This window comes from Lepisma saccharinum, chromosome 6 (assembly GCF_977018435.1).
Source record: "Lepisma saccharinum chromosome 6, izLepSacc3.1, whole genome shotgun sequence".
In the NCBI taxonomy this organism is placed as follows: domain Eukaryota; kingdom Metazoa; phylum Arthropoda; class Insecta; order Zygentoma; family Lepismatidae; genus Lepisma; species Lepisma saccharinum.
The window spans coordinates 27,221,787-27,237,019 of record NC_139234.1 but is presented as its reverse complement, the minus strand read 5'-3'; the positions used below and the strand labels follow the sequence as shown (position 1 = coordinate 27,237,019).

Genomic DNA, 15,233 nt, shown 5'->3' with positions numbered 1-15,233 from the left:
AGTTTCAAACCAGGTGAAATTGAGGTCTCCTATTCTTGTTGCCAATCACCAGGTACAGCAAATACTGATTCAACGATAAGTCAACCCTTCACTCGATTGAATTGAGGCTCAAGTATCTCAAGATTAATGTTTAACCCTCATCCTGACTAACCATACCTTTGAGATGACGTAAAGAAATATGATTTTAAAATATGTCAAAAAAATGTCAAAAAATTTCCACTAAGACCGGAGTGAAGTTCGAAACTTCAAAAATGCTACTTTCAATACGATTGTGATAGTGGAAGGTACTATTCTATCAAGCTATGGGAAATTATTTTCTATTTTCTCCATCTCAAATCTGCGATTTGAAACTCTCGATGTGCACATCCAACTAATCCCGAAACATATTTTGCAGATAAACTGTGCGATTGAAAACTAATATAAGATATGACTAATCCAGAGGTGCTCATTTCATGTTGAACGCACGCTACAATTTCGGCTGTATAAGAGCATACATAATAGTTCCAGTAATTTTAATCAGAACTAAACATGGCATATAGCGACTGTGTATCACTTAAGTTAAACTCGCATATGCTTCTAACTTATGCACTGGCATTTATCGGAAGCATAGGAAGAGGGGGGAGGCGCAGAAAATGCATTATGTATATGTAATATGCACTGTATACCCAGATGATTCCAAGTTAACTACGCTTGTGTTTATAGATATTAGAAACTATATCCACTGGATATTGAACACGCAATATATGTACAGGATACAAAAAAATTAAACATTTTATTACACTCCACGGTAGTCTAATTTACGAATGTGCTGTTTGATGTCTATACAGATGTACAGAATGCAAGTTCTCACGTTTACGCACGTGTTTACTGGCGAAAATGCAAATAATAAGACAAGTTGTCTACATGCATAAATAAACCAATGGCATGTTTATTCCACGTGCGTAGTTCTATTAATAGTCAGTCATGCGGAAGCAATATGGTAGATTTCAAACTAATGTAATGAAAAGGTCAAGAAAAATAATGGCTGCACATAACGGTAGAGGAAACTTTGGTGCTCGGGGTACGTGTATGGCTTGCACGAGGATTTTTACGTCGGGAATCACTGCACATGCCTATTGCAGAAGTCCCATAGCTCTATTAATAATACCAAGGAAGTTCATCCTTCCATTGATTGGTCAAACTGAAGTAAAAACATTGTCCCACAAGCAAACTTTCCCGTCACGAGTTTCTATCTAAGCTTCCACCAGATATTCTTTGGTTTCGGACAATGATGTAGATGACACTATAGGATAACTGGAAGCATGAACTGGATAGTTTTTTGATTAAATAAATTGAATGCTATGCCTTGCCCTACTATCGGAGGTAAGGGACCGCAATATACATTTCTTGTTCATAAAGTAAGTGCCAAAAATCTGTTGATCTAATGTATATTTACATGATATTTGTTTCAGGTTTTCATTCGCTTCAACACTTTCTTTTGATTCGTTTCCAACGGTGGTTTCCAACGTACCAGCGACAAAACGTACAACCTGGGTTTTCGGGAAGAAACGTACCACTTCAAGGAAAACGCTTGAACTTAAAATCAAAAGAGAATAAAGTGGTTAGTGGCCCGTCGAGTGATCACGTTTGTGGAGTCCCGAATGATGCTCAGTTAGATGTGAAGAAGCGTATGCAAGAGGCGAAGAAAAGGGTTCGAGAGGAAGACACGCCAATTACCAAGATTTACAACGATACTCTAGGCAACTTACACGACAAAGGTTAGGTTAGGTTAGGTTAGAACTGACATAACTAAAACGAAAATCGAAAAAAGGACGAAAAGATAAAACAAAAGAAAAAATGTGGACGACAGCTTAACCACAGCTGATTTTAAACACGCCAAAATAGCTATATATGCATTATATAGTAATTTTGCCAGTCCAAAGCGTGGATAAAGTGTGATGTAAATCAGCAAAACCATCAAGTGGTACGTTTTGTCGCATCGCAAATACTTTTAGACCCATTAGAAGACCCTTCGCAGGTAACCGGTCAGGTGGTAGGTACGTTTTGTCGGTGGTACGTTCGGTCGCGTATTCGTTTCCAACAACACTTTCTATTGGTTTGAAATGCACGTCGCCACAATCTTTGGGTCCACTTACAATATGCACAAGATCCGCGGGTCTAATTATGAATTCATCTTTACTAGATTCTATGGTGGAAACACTGAGCCAACATACTCTACATTCCACAAAGAGATATTAAACGAACGATCCGGTAACATCACTGACAGCTCTTGGTTTGATGGACCATACCAACACATATAATTGTAATAGTTTTATGCAATTAGTTGACCTCATGCTGAATTAATCTTGGAAAGCATTATTTGAGGGGATAGAGGCACTCCACAACAGTCTCTCGCACAGACTCCTTGTATAAGTTACAGCTTGAATAATATTACTGAATATTATGAAGGGTTAACTGAAAGATATCTTGTATCTTCGTGAGAAACCAATGTCGGATGAAACTGATTTCAAATACTGAAACTCGTCTAACAATGATTACTCCTTGTGCACTTATCAATGTTTGTTTATATTAGCTTTTTATCTCAGAATGTCAACCCTTTGAACAAAAATATTATGCTGTGGAATTGCTAATACTGCAGTTATCTCCAACTCGTACGATTTGAGTGCATGTGTGACGACATCAAATGAACTTTTAACATTGACAATTTCATTCTCAATGTGTTTACTCAGGTTATGTGGGTCGTGAGAAAGGACAGGGGACGAATTGAACCTGTCAGTCGGAAGCCATGTAACAATTGGCAGTTAATTTTTTTTTAAAAAAAGCAAAAAAACTTATTATTTCGTGATTGATTTCACCTTCACGTGACTAAAAGCTTCAAATACTATTTTCTTTCTAATTACAAATTCTAGGAATTTAAATCATGGAAAAATTTAGATGGGAGACCATTTACCTGTTTGAAGAGTTTAGTCCACGATGCACAAATGAAACAAAATTCCCATACTTGGTTTCACACATTGATAAAATCTACAGCATTCAGATAATTACACCTAATTGAAAGCGAATTACATTCTTGAGATGCCTTCTTCATTTGGAGCATAGTATCCATTATAGGGAAAGAGAATGAAGATGTGAAAGGTTACAAGTTTGAAAATGTATTACGTCCTGTATGACAATCCAAAGCTATTTCCAGACATTTTGTCTGTCTTCTCTTCTCCCAAACAGGCAATAGAATCCTTTAAGATCTAACAAGACTAGACGCATGAAGAAATACAATTTGCTGGCTCGGGAAAAAAAATAATAATTGACTTCTTGGAACATCCAAACCCGTTCTCCGCAGTCTCTTCGCTACGCGACCGCACTTCGAAATCGTGGTGGTCGTTGTTTGTGAAACGAAACGTCTGCTTCACAGTCCGTGCTAGCACGCAGCTCGGATTGGAAAGCAATGACAGCGTCTGCACTTCGTTGAAGTTCTGGAAAGCATCGAATAATGGAATAGGATAATATTCTTTCTTATATAGAATATGCACAAAATATGCAATTGTCAACAATATTGTGGTTCGGATCCAGTCCAGATTGACCTATCTGTACATAAACTCAAACGATATTCTGTACTCCGAGTTGAATTTTGTCTACTAAATATGCACAGGCTAAATGATTGTTCACAATGATTCGAACCCTAGACCCTCGAACTTATGCAAAATGTGTTTTCTCGATGCTGATACCTCATGCAAACGCACAATATCGGTATATATATAATTTTCGATATGGACAGTTACTACTACTTGAATAAATATATTAGAGCACTGTATAAAAAATATCACTACTTATACATGTGCAGAAATTCGTATGAAATATTATGTAAGACATTGAACAACGTAACTCTCTCATACGAAGTGTTTGTTAGGACTTATTAACCTAAGATCAAGAATTTGCCAAGATGAAATCTAAACTCGTAAATTTATTACAAGATTTATTAGAACTATAGGGGTTGAGCTAATTTGCTTATTCTGTCCGGATGGCGGAACTCGATCAGAGGTGAAATGTATCCACGAATACTGTTTTGGAATTCTATGCTGGAATCATGAGTGTACCCAGACTTCTTTCCAGGGAAGGCAATGCCGGAATTTGAATTATTTGAAAAGGGACTAGTATTTATTTTACTTTCCGCGTACAAAAGCACAATGAACATAATGAAATTTTTCACACTCTCTCTCCAAGAGAGGGGGGGTGGGGGGTGGAAGTGCTCCCTTGCTCCCAACTCCATACGCACATAGCAACATTGTTGCACTTTCTAGATTTTTTTAAAATTAGTCATGCAAAATCATGAGATTTGATAAGCACTATGTGCGAAATTCTACTTATTCAATGTTCCACATATTCTGTTGTTTTATATTTCGTTGATATTGTAGATATTCTCCATGTTGAAAACTCAGCGTTTTCAGAGAGGGAAAGGTTGAGGACTTACATGGAATGGATTAAGTCTTTACCTTCACATTACCGTCTCGGTCATCAAAAATGTCACGTTCGCAATCTTAAAGACATTTACCTGTGAACAGGTTTATGTTTCTAATCACGATTCGTTGAAAGAAAAAGTAGACCAGTCATTTCTAGTTGTTACGATGGTGAACATGTACGAAGTAGTAGGGAAGGATTAGTAGTAAAAAGATGTGCCAAGTTGATTCACGCTAGATGCAAACAGGTTAAGTGGCAATCAACCCTTCAGGGATTGCTGTGCAGAATCTGGCAGCCAAATAAGTAACGCCACATTAAAAGGTACAACGATTTACTCAGTACAAATGCACAATTTTCGAGATAGTGAACGCGACATGGCAAATCTCTGTATCTTTGCTCTCGTGATCACACTTCACAACTTTAGCTGACCGGGAATCGAAATAATCTCTATTTCAGATAAAACAGAACGTGCGGTACAAGCAGAGCAAATATAGCTAACGGGATGTGGAAGGTGCTGCCATCTAGAAGAGAAATCGAACAGAAGCTTCTTCGTCTTCGAGAATTTTAATGTAACCTGGGTTGAAGGTCTTCACTCATTTGCACAAAACTGCAGTTCTGGGGGGGCTTTTCTTTTAACGGGTGTAACGTCTATTTTCGGGAGTATATTAAAATGAACGTGTGACGTGGAGAAATTTAGCATTTTCAAGAGCTAATAATTCAGGATCTTTAACTAGTACGGTACAAAAACCAATATGTAAATAAAACAGCAATTAAAGAACTTTCACTATGTAGTTTAGTTTATGTTCCACATACTGTTACAATTTTAACAAAAACTCTCAACAACAATTTCTACTAATTATACGCCTTTGCCATTTTCAAACAACAAAAAGTAGATCCAGACATACTGGGGATAAAATACGTAAACTGGCACAGTTTCAAAATATGCAATAGGATTTTGGCTACTTTTAATATTTTCCTAATCTTTGTCTATTACTTAGTAATATACTTGAGGTGAATCAATTGTGTCATACTGCACAACGTCACGAAGTGATGAAAGAAATTTTAATAACCCACAGTAACGCCATGCTTGGTTTTATAGTACAATAATTTAACATTCACCATTCTTTGGTGGGTTTTGAAAGTTGCATCAACAAAAATGTTGAAGAAGAGTTCTTCTAATATAAGAGGTTCGTGAGTTTGATTGAATGAGTTGGTATTTTAAGTGCATTTTATGCACAGTAAGGCTAATCGGGACTGGACCAACAGTTTAAAGTGGGATCAGGAGCACTATGTGCCTTCAACGGGTATCGAACCCGTGACCTCTTAATTACAAGGGCTACCACTACGCCATCGGGGAGACACAAGAGGTTCGTGAGATCTTCCAGTTGTCGTCGCTTTGCGTTGTGTGTGTATACTACATTGGAAAACTTAGCATTTGATTATATTTGACTTGAGAGTCGAAGGCATACATTAACTTTGGAAGCTGATAAGAACATTCGTTAACATTTTTCATTAACGACTTCTAGGGAAATTGAGATAAGAGAAACTCATAATTGAATAAAGCTGTTGTAATGATATTATTCAGAAAACCAAGGATCTCTAGGTGACGTCATGCGTTGAAAATCCTGTACGGAACCACATGTGTATTCCTCCCCGGGCGAAGACAAGGGATTGTATGCGAGGGTTGCGAGTGGGAATGTGGCTCGGGAAACAAACACATTGGACAAAAGATGTTAATTAGGGAGGGTATAATGTGTTCTATACATGGGCCTAACCAACATTCCAGACGTTATACATACGTATTTGCATTTTGGTTATCTTACATTGCTTTTCTACACTGAATTTTGAAACGAAATAGATGAGGAAATAAAGAAATACACCCACCCTCAAACTCGAGATTTTCTTTTGCTTCGAATCACTTTGTCACAGAAAGTGGATACTGCCAACGATCTCTGAACATGAAATATTTTCTTTCACCTCTCGAAAAACTGAAAACCTGTATAGTCTATTTTCTTTGCCTCATGTTTGATTCCTAAAACATTTTATAAGACAAATGCATCAACGACATCGAACAATCGCTGAAAAGAAATAACAACCTCACCCGCACGGCACTCAGATAAATATGGATGAAAAAAATCACCCCACATAAATTCCATTACCGAGAGCGTCGTCGGGGGTCAATGGCACGTGACCTAAGACACGGACGGGTTGCACGAATTCTGTACAACTTTCCAGACCATCACCTTTATAACACTTATGTGAACTCTCTGCTCTTACTTAGATAATAATTTGGGAGGCAATTTACGTCCCTTGTATGCTTTTGTGCGTCCGAAAATTTGGATATTTTACATACATTGCTCATCTAGCTCTATTTTCGTTGTGTCGATGCACAATTTAGTGGTCAGTAACCTTCTTGGCATGGCTTGAAACAGAATGATATAACTTTTAACTCTGTTATAAGTTAAGTTTGTATCTCTGTGTTGTTCTTACTCAAGAATAAAGAAGTTAATTCAGTGACGTCAAAGATGTGTTTCTTGTGCATTAAGGTGCGTATACATGTGCGAACCAAACCGTTCGCACTTCACACTGAGACGGCGTTGTGCGTAGCTTTTGGTCTGCTCGCGAACCTCCAGATTTTCTATTGGTTTTGTTGCAGTTTTTGATGTAATTATGGAGTGGTCAGAGGAAGATGCACTAAAGCTTATTGGTATTTATGAAACCAGATCTTTACTCTGGGAGCCTAAACATAAGGAACATTTAAAAAAAATTAAAGAAGATGCCTGGAGGGAAATAGGTGCCGAGATGAATATTTGTGCGGACAAATGTGACTTCAAATCCATCATAAGCTCCGTACCAGTGCGTTTCTTACACAGGTTGGTGTGCCACGAACGTCGTTGTTTCCTCTTCTTCTTGCACAAAGTAGCCATCACTAAAGCCGCACCACTCATCACCAAAATATCACTTTTCCTCACGCGAAGACATGACAAGATGAACACTGAACAAATGATTGCCTGCGGTTCGCGGTTTCCCATGGATCGTTGGAAGTTCACTGGTAAGAATAATTTCAGCGAACGGTTCACAAGCGGCTCGCACATGTATACGCACCTTTAGAAGCTAAATTGTGAATGTAAAACGTGTGTAAAGGCTGGTTTACATTGGTCGAGTGAGCGGGAGAGTTTCTGGGACGAGTTACTGGCCTGTCTGCTCGACTCGACCCTTCTATGACGAGTAGCTGTTTACACACTTTCTACTAGACTCCAGCAAAGTGGGGTAGTAGCTGCAGCTGTTTGGTGCTCTTTTCACAGAATGAACCCATCGACGTCGTTGTCGATTTAAAAAAAAAAAAGTTCTGAAACTGTTTACACACTTTTTCCACGAGCAATGAATACAATAATGCACAAGGACATGTCTGGAAAAAAAATCTTTGATTTTTCTGTTTTGGTTGAACGTAAATTCCTTATTTTTAATTTTATTTCTCCTACGCCAAATACATCAACTCTCATCTCTTCAACTTCATACACCCATAGTTTATTTTGTTTGTTCCTATAATCGACACAATCCATGAACACTCACAGACACAACACAACACAGACTCTATACTGTCCTCAGAAAGCGTTTACTCGGTGGAATCGCTGTCCTCCGCTGACATACACTCGACTGTCCTGACTACTGGAGCGAGTACTGGCTCAGTGCTCTCCCCAGTTGTTTACACGAGTAGAGTAGTTCGCTTTACCCTACTCGCTCCAGCTACTCGCCCGTCTACTCGACCAATGTAAACCAGGCTTAATGATTGAAATTAATTATTAGCTATGACAGTGAACACGAAGTGTGTTCCTGTTAAAGGTACTTTTCCCCTTCTAGTATTCAAGCAAAAGTTTTCAGGAAGAAAATATCAAAGAGTAAAAAGATTGAAAAAAGTTGTAGAGAACAATATGCGATGCAGGCAGGGAGTCCCATCACTGTATTGCAAAAGCTGATTGGCTACCATTATTTTAGACAGACATGAGGGATATATCTTATCTTAACATACGAAGCGAATTGCAAGCATTACTAGCAGCAGTCCCAGTCTCAGATAATGCCAAAGCGGAAGAGAGGATCGGGGAAAACCAGATATTACTTAACAGATGCTTAAATCTATTGATAAGAGTGACCATTCTGTGAGCAAAGGAAAGTATACATTTACACTGAGGAAAATACGATAGCTACTATCTGGTTTCAGGTGGTATACAGTGGCTTACACTTCCTTCGAAAGAGGAGTAGCAGAAGCTACAAAACATCCCCCCACCCCTTCATATTTGATATATTTATGTTGACAGCGCGCACTTCCCCTGGGTACGTGGAGTGTTCGCCAATGGTGGTACACAAACCGTGCAGAAATTATTGCTTGAGCCTGCGAGTTTCATAATATCTAACAGTGAGTAATCTTGTTTGTTCTTCAAAGGTTCACAAGTTTACACGCCCTCGTCTTTACAGCTTTAGTACATTGAAACGTTACACAACTCCTCCCTCTTTTCACGGAAGTCCGATTAGTTTTCATTACTTCTTCACAGTAATGTTGCAATGTTACGGTAGGAAGAGATGATGATGCGTAGTATTACGTCAGTGTGGGTACAAGTGCAGCAGTAAAGGGTTCGTAAAATGAAGAAGTTATTCTCGAGATAAATGTTAAGTGACAAAACTCCGTCCATTTTGTTACAAGTGTTCGTTCACTTGTGATGGAAATGGCGCACGAACACACCGAAAATAAAATGATTGGACCTACATTGTTATGAGCGATCCGAACTACATGCGTAACACTCCGCCCCCCCCTTTTTGCAGCTTATTAAAATTTACAAGTTAAGGGACGTGAGGAGCAAAGTAATATAGAGTAAAATTTACTATTTTGAAAATGTAACAGTCCTGGACACTGCTTTTATGGGGTGGAAAACTGTTAGATCCTGCACCCTCCAAGTTCGGTTTTGCCCTTCCCAATGTTGGGCCCAAGTTGCGCCTATGATATCCGAACCACCGATCAATATGTCGGGGATCGAAGCTGGGATCCCTTGATTACAAGGCAACGGCGGTATAACTACATCATCAGGCAGGCCCGTGATAGTGATTTTGAAGGTGAAGGGAAAAGTAAATTTGGAAGTCTCACAATTGGGTAGTGAGGACAACATTTCCACATTTGAGAACATACTAAAACACGCGGTTCCTCCAAGCTTGCTAGATTCCACTCTGAAAAATAGCCTTGTATGGTGCATTGCTCAAAATATCTGGCTTCTCTGCCAAAAAGGAATATAAATTGCATTAAGTTTAGTGAGCGTTTAATTATTTCTTGGCAACGGTAACTTTCTCTCGACTGTACATAAGCAAAAGTTGGGAATATTCAGCCAAATAACTGAGCCTCGGAGCTATTATATTTTAATATGAAAGTCTTACTGTCAACGAGGTTACCACGAAACTAAAAAAGCTTGTATCATGAGGACATAGGAGGTGGTGGGGGGTGGTTACCATCAGTTTTACCCCCGATATTATTAATAAATTATGAAAAGTACGTACATTTCCTACTAGGTTCTGTGTATTACAACACATTTATTTAGCAACCAATGAAAAACAATTTATTTTGAAACAGTCAAGTTATCCTCTTATGTCAATTAGTGAGGAATTGTTTCTTTTACTATCATTATCTCGCTTGACACTAGATATTTTGGCAGTCTTCAATTCTCGATTAAATCAGCATGCAATGTGTTAGATAAATTGAACACTTGATTGTGGTATAAACTTACATATTCGTTGTAACAATTATAAAATGAAATGAGGAAGCTTTAGGTGTAACCTTTCTGAAAATCAGATACTCGTATAATTTAATTTTTTTTTTTTTTACAGTGATATAAACGGCAATATGACACTACTAATAGGTACGAACAATAAGGCTTTGAGCTATTGTGAATCGGACTAAATACAATACATAAATGGGGGTGTTTTTGAATGAAATACCACTTATAAAATAAAATAAATAATGAATGAAATACCACAATAACCATAGCATTCCTTCCGCATTTCATATCCTAGTAGCGCCTTTTCCTACTTATAGCATTTGTTTTTCTTTTTAGTTCGGGAGTGTGTGATAACCAATTAATCACTCGAGGTTAAGTCCCTTAAAAAGAAATGATAAATTTTAACGGGTAAAAAAGCAATTGTAATGGAACACCTGAATGTGAGAACTTCGAAGCCCTAACATGCCAAGTAAACCTGAATGGAACACTGAACTAATGATTGATTGAGTTTGTGTTTGAAGTCCACTTTATACACAGTAAGGCTAATTGGGAATGGACCTTCAGTTTAAAGTGGGATCCGAACCACTATGTACCTCCACCGCTGATATTAATTAGATTAGATTGATAAAGGGCAACACCAGGACTTGATTGATTTATTTTATTTTACTTCGCGTATTGTGCCTCTTGGCTAATTTGCGAAGATGGGGATGAATGATGAATGGACATTCACAAACAACCATGCCCGAGCGGGATTCGAACCCGGGACACCTGGCGTCGCAGCGCTGTGTGTTAACCACTCAGCCACAGGGACCAGGACTCGAACCTGAAGTCGTCGGTAGCGAGATTACGAGTTCAACACTCAACGTGCTCGGCGATCTATTTGGTTCTAAAGCCACCACTACACTACATATAAACTGAAGTAAAAATAAAATGTTATTTAGCATCGTTTAACTGCCACTTTTGGCAAATCGCAAGGACGAGGATGATATGATGAAACTGAAGGGACACACACAGAACACCCATGCCCAGGGTCCCAGCATTAGAACCCGGGACGGGGCCCCTTCTCAGTTGTAGTTCTCATAATACAGCAGATGGGTGATTATGCAACAAACTGTACTTTTAAAAAATCACGTTCATACTTCTACACATTATTCAAGAAAAATCTTAAAGTTGTGTCCAAGCTTCCACGTAAAATTCTCATTTTGGGAATTTTGAAAACTCTCGACCTATTAATTTGGTAGAATATGAGAACATACCGTGGTTCCCGCATTTTACAGGCAAATTTTCGATCTAACTTTTTTTTTTTTTTTTTTTTTTTGCAAATATGGCTATTCTACTGGAATACTAATCAGCTTTACTTGATTTCTGTCGTTGACAAAAAATAACAAGCTGTCTGTTTTCTTCAAGGGAAGCACGTGCCTGACTGGTTCCAACCTCCCACCCCGTCTCACCAAACTTTGTCGGTGGTAAAATCGTAAGCATGCGCATCGGGATCGTGAGTTCGAATGCTGAGAAAGGTATGGATATATGTTTAACTCTACATGGATATAATCTACGTTTAATCTACAAAGCCCACAATAATAGATGGAATTTTGCCTTACCATGTAACTATTATTACACTTGCTACATGACCAAAGGCATAAAACTTATATGATTTTTACTTCTTGTATGGGTACTTTCAACTAAATTTATCAAAACACGGAAACAAGCAACAACTGGTATACGACCTAACTAAATCTTGTTTTAGAGTAATGGTGTACGAAACTTGTCTGGGAAAAACATGGCTTGGGAGTTTTATAACCTCTCATAGTAAACACCTTGACTGATTTTTAGAAAGGCAGCATGAATTTGTCACAAACTTGATGCACGCCTACAGGAATTCAAAAAAGCCCTAAGCTACAAGCACAAGGCAACTCGAGATTCCAGCACATGCATAGCAGACGAGTTTCTCAGCATCGCCCTACTTCCCTGATCCCCTTCACTTGCATACCATGCGTCCAGGTTGTGTTTATTTTACTCCAACGCTTTTGTGGTCGATTCGACGTTTCGGATCACGTCACTTCACCGCTAAAACCTTAAACTGCATCGTCAAATTCGCTAAACTTAAAAAACAAACACGAAACTGTTACGAGGTGATTTCAAATTCGTTCCCATATGTTTGCTCATGATGACTAAACGCTAACGCGCGAGAATTTTAATTCAGGAAAATTGTACAAAGGTACACATTACTGAACTGGCAAAACCATTCCCTGTTTATTAAAACCAGCCTGTCCTTACACAAAAGTAAATATACAAATTGGATGGGGTGGGTAAAGGTCAATGCATTTTGATCAGTTCTTTAAATCCGTCCACTTTAAGATGGAAAACAAAACATTTATGGATAGAAATAAATTATTTACAAATTGCCTGGTACTTACCGGATCGAGTTCGGCTTCCCATAACTCCTTCAGGTCACTGTCACCGATATCGTAGAAAGATTTATCAACTGCAAATGCCTCCATGTCTAATGTTCCACTACCAAAAACCGTCGAAAAACAGTTTAGAAAAATCTTAGGCCTTGAAGACACGAATTAAGTCGTCAAAAAAGTATCTGTCGGCGAAAAACTCAAGCAATCGTCAACATATTGCACTTTTATGCGAGACTTTCCCGCAAAGAAAAATTGCACTGGTTTGGTTACTTCTTCGAAACACAATAAAAACAATTTAAATTGTCAGTCACACCAACTACTTTCACGGCACTGGGAGAAACCTCTCAGTTTTCGAAAAAGACTATAAAATGAAATATGTCACAAATTCTGTGCGTTTCAATCAGAAAGAAGAAAAATAGAATCACTGCTTATTAGTTACTGTCAAAAACCAATGTTCGTGTTCCAAGCACATGCTTTCACAGACGCAAGGATGTAAAATCAGGGTAGAACAATTTCCTTGCGCTCACTATGACTGGTGCACGCATAGACCGGCCGGCATACGAAACAAAAATTCGTCACTGAAACACTTCCGCAAAAATCTATGAAGGCACTTGTGTGTCACAGGCACTTTCTCGAGTAAATCCAAAAATGTTCAGGAAGTTTGTAAACTGGTTCGGCACAACTTCCAGTCAATACACGAACGTACACACGAACACAACACTATTCAATAAACAGTGGAGTCCAAGGGCTTTCCAGTTTTACCCTCGCGAACTGAAAAACCACCTGTTGACTAGCGAGCAAGACAGCAGCGATCGGTCGAGTGACTTCGTTGGAAACTTGTAAAGGGGAGGAGCCAAGATTCAATGACCCTCGTGCAGTTCTCCACTGTGTACTTTCTGATTGGTTGGAAGTCCTAGCCGGCTTGATAGCCCTACGAATTCATAGTTATGCACGTTTTGCAAAAACTTCCGAAGGTTATTTTCGAAATAGGCAACCCGACAGATGGACGATTACGAAGACGTTTCATACAGCCTCACTTTATCGACGAAGCAGACCGAAAAATTTCAGCGTTCCCGGTAACGCCCAACAGTCAGCTGTTTCGACGAGAGACTTGCAAAGTTGGCGCCAGTGACATCTATCGGACACCGTTCTAACTATGTAGACGTGAGCAGCCGAAGTACGTATTTTACCAATGTAGAAGAGTTTTACCAGGGGGTAGATGAAGGATTAACAGAAATTTTGTTGTTTTCCGTTTTATTTTACTTCGCTTTTCTTCCACTTCTGGTTAATATCGATCTCATAAATCGGAAAGTAAACAGAACATTTTTTCTAAAAACTTGGAGGATTTCTGACCAGGCGTCAAACTCTGGATCCATTGATTAAGAGGTGACAGCGGTGGCGTGCCCAAGGAGGTGTTGGTGGGGGTCATAACCCCCCCCTTTAGCCCAACATTCCTTAAAACAAGAACGTTGAAGGAAGGAAAAAATGGCAAAATTAGAGCTGACTAAAAAATATTTATACGTCGTACCCCCCCCCCACACCTTTCTAAAATCCTGGGTACGTCATTGGTTAATGTTATACCATCGAGAATCGAGAAGCTCTTTGATTTACGCTCATGGTTGAACGGGGATTCGACCACTCAACGCACCCAACAATCGAGGCGGCTAGAAATGTTTTTGTATGGAGCGACAGACTGTATAATACTAAATATTGTTTAAGTCTCCCCCCCCCCCCCAACAACGATACAGAAAAACCTAATATCAATGTAAAACTCGAATGGGAAGTACCTTCATTAGGGAGAAGGGAATCTCCGATAGCATAGTGCACTGATGGGCCCAGATTCGAAAGGGGGTTACGTATACATATATTTTTTTTTAGTAAATCAGTCCTCATTCTGCCATCCTTATTACCTTTGACGTTCTTTTTTTTAGGAAGGGTGGGGGAGTTATGAAACCACCAATACCTCCCTTGGGCACGACACTGGCGTAGCGGATAATGATATTGCGCTTTGTTTAAAGGGTCCCGGGTTCGAATTCCGGTACTGGACATTCAGCAGTAGCTTTAATCCCACCTTAAAATGTCAGCATATAAAAATGGCCCAATAAGCTTATTTGAGAATAACAATAATAAAATCATCATTAAATCATTAAAAAATAAAAATGTGTTGAATTTTGAACGAAAATAATACATATTGATAAAGGAGAATGTATTGTTAAAGGTATACCTAACCGCTGTACATTGCAACATGCCGTGTATGGGAGGTGTGTAGAGGTAAGGCTCCACAAGTTCACGATCTGGGCCATTTGTGGAAGTGGTGTGATCAGCACCGCGTTCCGGTTGTCTTTACCCCCCACGCCGCAGGGACATTGTCGGAATAATTCCCACCTGAAATCACCTCAGGAATCAAACCCTGGTCTTCCACATGCCAGTCAAGCGCCTTACCGACTTTTTTTTTAAGCCACTTATGCTGACCGTCTTTAATTCGCTGAATTTCAATTTTATTTCATTTATCTGGTGCATTTTTCTTACTTTTCCGCACAGTTTTCATCACAAACAATACAAACGTTCATGCCTTTCCGGGATTCGAACCCGAACCCGCTGTCGTAGTAGTGCG

General features: G+C 39.0%; 1 protein-coding gene across 2 annotated transcripts in view; it reads right to left on the bottom strand.

Moving 5' to 3' along the window:
- Window positions 1-13,661, bottom strand: part of LOC145988637 (cyclic AMP response element-binding protein A-like) — a 305,719-nt gene extending 292,058 nt beyond the window's left edge. For both annotated transcript variants that reach the window (XM_083123681.1, XM_083123682.1), the window contains exon 1: window positions 12,629-13,661. In XM_083123681.1, the coding sequence (XP_082979807.1) occupies window positions 12,629-12,712 (84 nt within the window). In that variant the 5' untranslated portion in view covers window positions 12,713-13,661. The remainder of the gene's footprint in view (window positions 1-12,628) is intronic.
- Window positions 13,662-15,233: the final 1,572 nt, after the last annotated feature.